The following is a 6,569-nucleotide window of genomic DNA, read 5'->3' on the forward strand; positions in this document are numbered from 1 at the left end:
ACTAACACATGGTCTCATCTTGAATTCTGGGTAGGCTAAATGGCATCTCATTTAGCATGTCAGTGGCTTTTTCCGTGAACGTGCTAAGATGACCTTCCTCTGACCTCCTCACAGCAACACAGATGTCCACACGGTGGCGTCCCTCCTGAAGCTGTACCTCCGCGAGCTTCCGGAGCCGGTCGTCCCCTTCGCCAAGTACCAGGACTTTCTCACCTGTGCTCAGCTGCTTGGCAAGGATGAGGAAGAGGTGAGTGAGAGCATGTCAGAGGTTGGAGATCAAGCGGTCTCTCCCGCCCACCGTCCAGAGTTAACGTGTCACCATCTGTCACTATATCCTCTACTTAACATGGTGATCCTCTCTCTGACGCTCGAGCCGGGTGATACAACCGTGGCGGATGAAAGAATCCAATAACAGATGACATCTTGGTGAACAAATGCTTTGGCTTGGCCCTTTCTTCCCTGTCACCCACGCACAGCGACAGTGTCCACATCTCTGGGAATGTAGTCAGAAAAGGCCCCAGCGCCATTTACGTAAGGGGGAAGTGCCATTTGTGACTGTAGTTTTAAAGGTCTTGTGATTTTTTTTGTTTACAAGGGGCTAAGGGGTCTTATCAAAAATAAGTCCATTGCATTAGGTGTGTGATGTTTTTGATATTGGTGTTACACTGCATTTAGATCTAGTTCATAAATGCCTATTGGCTACTGTAAGATGTGGTGTTAATGTATTTCCTTGACAGAGATGAGCAACTTATGCAGGGTATAATACATAATGGTATTTATTTACCTACAGGGAATGCAGGAGCTGACAAAACAAGTGAAAACTCTTCCTCAGGCCAATTATAACCTTCTGAAATACATATGCAAGTGAGTCCTCCAACTTCCTTCCGATCCCAGTACATCTATTGACCTCCCTGGCTGATTAGACTCATAAATATTAAACATTACATAATGAAATACATTTGAAACAAATAGTTTATTCAAAGGTGATTTAATTTGCTCATCTGCATGCTGTAAAGCAAGAAGTAATTCAAGGACAGTTCCTTGAGAGCTGCCCCTGTTATAATAAATCCTAGGTTTTGGTTGATGAATAAGAAAGCAAGGTGAGTGTAGATATTTCAGCCTCCTGCTTCCACACACATGCCTTCCATGGTGTACTACCTCTTTCATGTTTGGGCAATCACAATGAGATTAACATCTGTGATATGCAGTGTAGATTCCAGCTGGAATTTTTCCTTTTATATGGTATTGTATGTATTTCTTGTTGGCTAGCTGATGGAGTATATGTAACTTAGGTATGGTCCATCTGTAGTGTAAGTGAAAGATTACAAATCAAGTTTATACAGACCACAATGATATCTAAATACACATGGTTAGGTTTAAAATACATGTTGTAATAGTCTATATTCTTTTTTAATCTTTCAAAGCTTTTCTCTTCAATTTGCAGATTCCTCGATGAAGTTCAATCTCATGCAAATGAAAATAAAATGAGCGTCCAGAACTTAGCCACAGTGTTTGGACCAAATATCCTACGTCCTAAAATGGAGGACCCAGTGACCATAATGGAAGGTACAGCATAGCACTTTTAGCTGTTCAGCTGTTTATTATTATTATTATTATTATTATACATTTGTATTCTAACTCAGAATATGTCTCTTATCAATTTTAATGCTTTCTGTATTGCTCATATTAGTCTGGAATTTATATAACATCGCTTGAGTTTCTACTACTGTGGAAGTGGATTTTATTAGCTTTTGTTGTCTCCATGCAGGAACATCTATGGTGCAGCACCTTATGACTGTCCTGATCAGTGAACATACCCGGCTGTTTGTTTGCCGGGACAGGGAGGACCCAGTGGTACAGCTGGAGGTCAGGGTACAGGGTCAGCACAGCACAGTGGGGTGGATCTCTGAAGAAGACCTCCACGGATACCCTACGACAGAGAGGGGCGCCAACTCGGCCGATGACCTGAATGGAAGCTCCTCCTCTTTGGATATTGTTGCCTCCAGGCTGGTTCCTCAGGGAAAAGGGGAGGGGGAATCAGAGGGGTCCAGCCCAGCAGTGGGAACAGGGGTGGTCAGCCCCAGCAAGCAGGTGAAGTCTCTCCCCACCTGGAAATACTCCTTCAAGGGCTCGGGCTCACGTCCCAACCCAGCTAAAGTGGGACTGGGTGGCTCCTCCGTGGACGTCTCCAGCCTGTCGGGGGGAAACTGGCTGTTGAATGGACTGTCCTCCTTGAGGGGACACCGCCGTACCTCCTCAGGGGAGCGGGTCAGAGACTCAGGGTCATCCCAGAGACTGTCCACTTACGACAATGTGACCTCATCCAGCCTGAGCGTGCCCAGTGTGGCCAGCGCCCCCTGGTCCACCTCCTCCTGTGACATCTCCGTGCCGGATTCGACCAGCGAACTCTCGGGTTCCTCGGACTGCGGGAAGGGGGAGTGGCCGGAGTCCGAGGGGGATCGGGGCGGAGCCGAAGAGAGGGCATCGGAGACAGGGGACAGTAGCGAGGCGGGGCTGGAGCTCCGTGTCCCCTGTGGAGGACACAGCGAGAGCAGGGACGTGACCTCCGACCCTGCCATGCCTCATGCCACTGACGATGGCCACTCAAAAGCACTTACCGAACTGGTGGAGGAACTGAGGGAAGAGCTGAGGATGCAGAAGCTAACCTACGAGACCCGGATTAGAAAGTAAGGAGCCAGGGATCCTGCCTCCAAGAAATGCATCTATAATAATTTAAATCCTAGGAGCTGAAAGCTTGTGTGAAAACAAAATTTTGAGAGGCCCCTTAAAATTCTTGATGGGTGATTTTGCCAATCATTTTGAAAAGCTCCATATCTATTTTAATGTAAATTACATAGAAATTGACCATGGGCCATACTTTCACTTCCTACTCGAAATGTTTGTGGTTTGCATTGGGGCTGAAAGAGCTGACATTCATTTTCTGTTCTTATATGTGACCTAATTGCAAGTGTGCAATTCTCATGATATAGCCTTTAGACACAATGTCTTGTAGAAAGACTGACATTCCTTTACCATAAAAAGAGCAGTTAAGCTGGATTGTGGTTGCTTTTCAAAGTTATACATTATAATTAGGGGCTGTCATATGAAAGTTCTGGTAATTTAAAGTACAAACATGGAATTGAAGATTGAAGTAACAATCTCAAAAACCTAATCCAAAAAAGCACAATACACAGAGATTTACACTAACCAGAACACTCAATGGGTGGAATACTGCAACATTATTTGTCTTCATTTATACTATTTACTATTTATACTAACAGCTAAATGTGTTTCCAGCATCCTTTTCAGAAAAGTTGTTGTTGTTTAAACTGAGGCATTACTTCAGTATTCACTCAGCCATCTCTGACAGAAATGTCATGTTTATTTTTGTATTTTAAACACATTTTATAGACTTTGACGCTATCTTGCATTGTAAGTGAAAGTTAAATTCCAATCCTTGAATTTTAAATCAGGGCTCACTAGTCACATGCCTTCTGGATTGATTAGCAAAGTGTTCTGTGGTCCAGAACCATGCTGGAACCTAAGAGTTGTTTCTCAGAACCTTAGTTTCTTGGAGAATTCTTTACTTTCTCCAGGAAATAGATGTCATGTTATGTGTGAGAAACACCTGGTTGAGATGCTCATGGTCTCCCCCTGCAGGCTGGAGGAGTCAAGTGCAGCCCTGTGTGTCCAGATGGAGAAGCTGGAGCACGAGATGGACCAGGAGAGGAAGAAGCAGAGGATGCTGGAGATCAAGCTGCGGAACTCGGAGCGCGCTCGGGAGGACGCGGAGAACCGGAACCGCGTCCTGCAGGAGGAGATGGAGCAGTTCTTCTCCACACTGGGGGACCTGACTCTGGGTGCACGGACCAGCAACATATGAAATCCACACTGACAAAAATGCCCTTACAAAAAAGTTGTACATGTAAAAGACAGTAGAATTAATTTTTATTTAATTGTTGCCAATTTAATATATGTAATGTGAGTATATACATATATTGTGGAATAAATGAAAAAAGAATATGCTTTGTAAGTTCTGTTCTACAGAATATGTTTTGTATTGCAAATAGGAAATTGGCAATGTTTTATATTCAACCTTATGGCCTGGTGTATATATATATATATATATATATATATATATATACGGTGAGTGTCATAATGTTTGGGACAAAGACATATTTCTTCATGGTTTGGCATTGCACTCCACAATGGTGTCTGAAATGGGGGACTGTGTATAAAAAGTGCTGTCATTTCTACATGGTGAAACAAAATGTTTAAAAATACCCTTTAATAAAAGCTGAGAATCTGCGCATTTATACATGCTAATTGTTTGATTACAAATATAAAATTGCAGAGTACAGAGTTAAATTTTTTAAAAAGAATGTCTTTGTCTCAAACATTATGGGTTATACGTGTGTACACACACACACACACACACACCCACGCTTTTGTCTGTGAGTGTGTGTGTGTGTGACTTTTTTAATAGGGCTATAGCATGTTCATTATGGACTGACTGCCTTGTCATTGTTACTCTTGATACTGTAAGGAATTCCATGCTGTTTTGTCACAGCACCTCGGTCTTTGGTTTACATCTGCTCCAAAGCTGTAGACCTCTGGTACGACTTTAATTGTTTTGTTTCTTTTTTTACCTTAAAAGTAATGTTGTGGATTTGGATATTTATTGCAAATAAATTGTTGGCATCATATGGCTTTCATATTATGCCTAAATTACCAGATAATACCAAAGCATGATTCTACTGCATCTGACCAGAACAGCAGTCATAATTCATTTTTATACATAGAACTGACCACGAGTGGCTTTTTGTTTAAACACATAGACAGACTGACAGACACAGCCATTCTCAAATTCCGACTCTCCTCATTCAGCCCATCTCTCTCTCTCTCTCGACCCACACACACACACAAACACACATAACGGAAGCAGTGTCTTGCCATAATAGTGCCTTTAAAGGATTATTGCATGTGGAACAGAACAGGTTGTGTGATTGGAATAGAAATGGTTATCAGTCAGGAAATCATGTTCGATATATATACATTTACCACCTTCTCACCTTAGCTCTGGATATCTTGCATTTCACACTCAAAATTACCAAATCATGCTAATATGTGGGGTATTGTAATTAAAAATATTTATTTTCAGTTTACGTCAATATCTGTCATATATTAAAGTATTCTATCAGAAATTTCTTCCTTCCATCAAAGTACCGTTTTTTTAAGCATATTTTGTGGAAGTGTATGTTTCTTTTTTGTTTGTTTTTTTACTGTATATGTAAAACCAAGAACAGTTTTTCAACAATTACAAATGTTGGCCTATTTATTCTAAATATGAAAGGTATTGTGATGTGTGCTATGAGAATGAAATGGTTTTTCACACGTATCATCCCAATAAGAGTGGAGTGTCAAATTGATTGTCTAATGAAGCATACAATTGTGGAACTGTGGTCATCTTTATTTTTCTCATTTGGAATGAGATATTGTATTTCACTACACATTTAGACAGTTGTATGAGTCATGACACAAATTACAGTGTTTCCAAATCAGAACCAGAATCAGGATTCCTTTAGTATTTGGGAAAATGTGACACGAAAGCAGATTAGATGGTGATGGAAATGATCCTTTTCATCACATCAAGTTGTTTGCTTCCACCTGCTTCCAGGGGTGGTTTTGGCTTCAAATTCTGATTGCCAAAAACTGCCACAGGGCATGTGCTAATTTAAGCCGCGTTTCCACCAAAATTACCCGGAACTTTCAGTCCCAGGAACTACGTTACCAGGAACTAAAAGGTTCCTTCAGCCAATGGTTGTCTGCGTTTCCACCGGGGTCTAAAGTACCGCGAAGATTAGGCAAATTAGCCCACTGACGTTGTCGTCGGTCCATCTGTCATATGATTTCTTCTGTAACCCCATATTACCACCGAAGTAGCCTACATTATTTTCTAATAACCGGGACAGCCCGGAGGGGTTTATTCCACTTATATACAACGGGTTACCAACAATGACTATATATGGTTACTTTTGTATTTATTGATTTTCATATATCCTCTCAAACACATTCATTAACAGCAGAAAACATGCACACGTTGTAAACAATTTGCTGTTTTATTACTTTCTCGTCGTCAATTCCATATAGGCTAATCGCAAAATGACAAGAATAGAACGAAAACTCGGACTTGCGTGAAAATGTAAATTAGTAGTGGTACAGCCACCGTTTGCTTTCCTTCGAAGTTACTGCTAGCCGAGCAGCGAAGTGTGCCCTCCAGATGCGAACCATGCACCATAAATGAGTCCATAGTCTTCCTGGTCTTTTCGTGGAATTGAAAAATGGCAGTAAAATTGAGTAAAATTACGGCAGTCTGAAAAAGCTAAAGGGAAGATTACTAGAATTAACCTGTTATTTTACCCGGATAAAAAGTGCGGAAGGTGATTTCCAGTTTGCTTGTACTGTATCACCAATGTTAATTATGCAGAACTACCGCATACCTCACATAACTGTATCAAACGTTTTGAGTCAATTACAACGGGCTAACAAAGAAAATCCGGAAGAAAATA

General features: G+C 41.4%; 1 protein-coding gene across 3 annotated transcripts in view; it reads left to right on the top strand.

Moving 5' to 3' along the window:
• si:dkey-191m6.4 (rho GTPase-activating protein 22) overlaps positions 1–5,731 on the top strand; it is a 29,161-nt gene extending 23,430 nt beyond the window's left edge. For all 3 annotated transcript variants that reach the window (XM_064320821.1, XM_064320824.1, XM_064320823.1), the window contains 5 exons: positions 115–247; positions 791–864; positions 1,445–1,566; positions 1,769–2,687; positions 3,661–5,731. In XM_064320821.1, coding sequence (XP_064176891.1) covers positions 115–247; positions 791–864; positions 1,445–1,566; positions 1,769–2,687; positions 3,661–3,883 — 1,471 coding nt within the window. In that variant the 3' untranslated portion in view covers positions 3,884–5,731. The remainder of the gene's footprint in view (positions 1–114; positions 248–790; positions 865–1,444; positions 1,567–1,768; positions 2,688–3,660) is intronic.
• Positions 5,732–6,569: the final 838 nt, after the last annotated feature.

Source organism: Anguilla rostrata, chromosome 2, assembly GCF_018555375.3.
Source record: "Anguilla rostrata isolate EN2019 chromosome 2, ASM1855537v3, whole genome shotgun sequence".
Taxonomy (NCBI): Eukaryota; Metazoa; Chordata; class Actinopteri; order Anguilliformes; family Anguillidae; genus Anguilla; species Anguilla rostrata.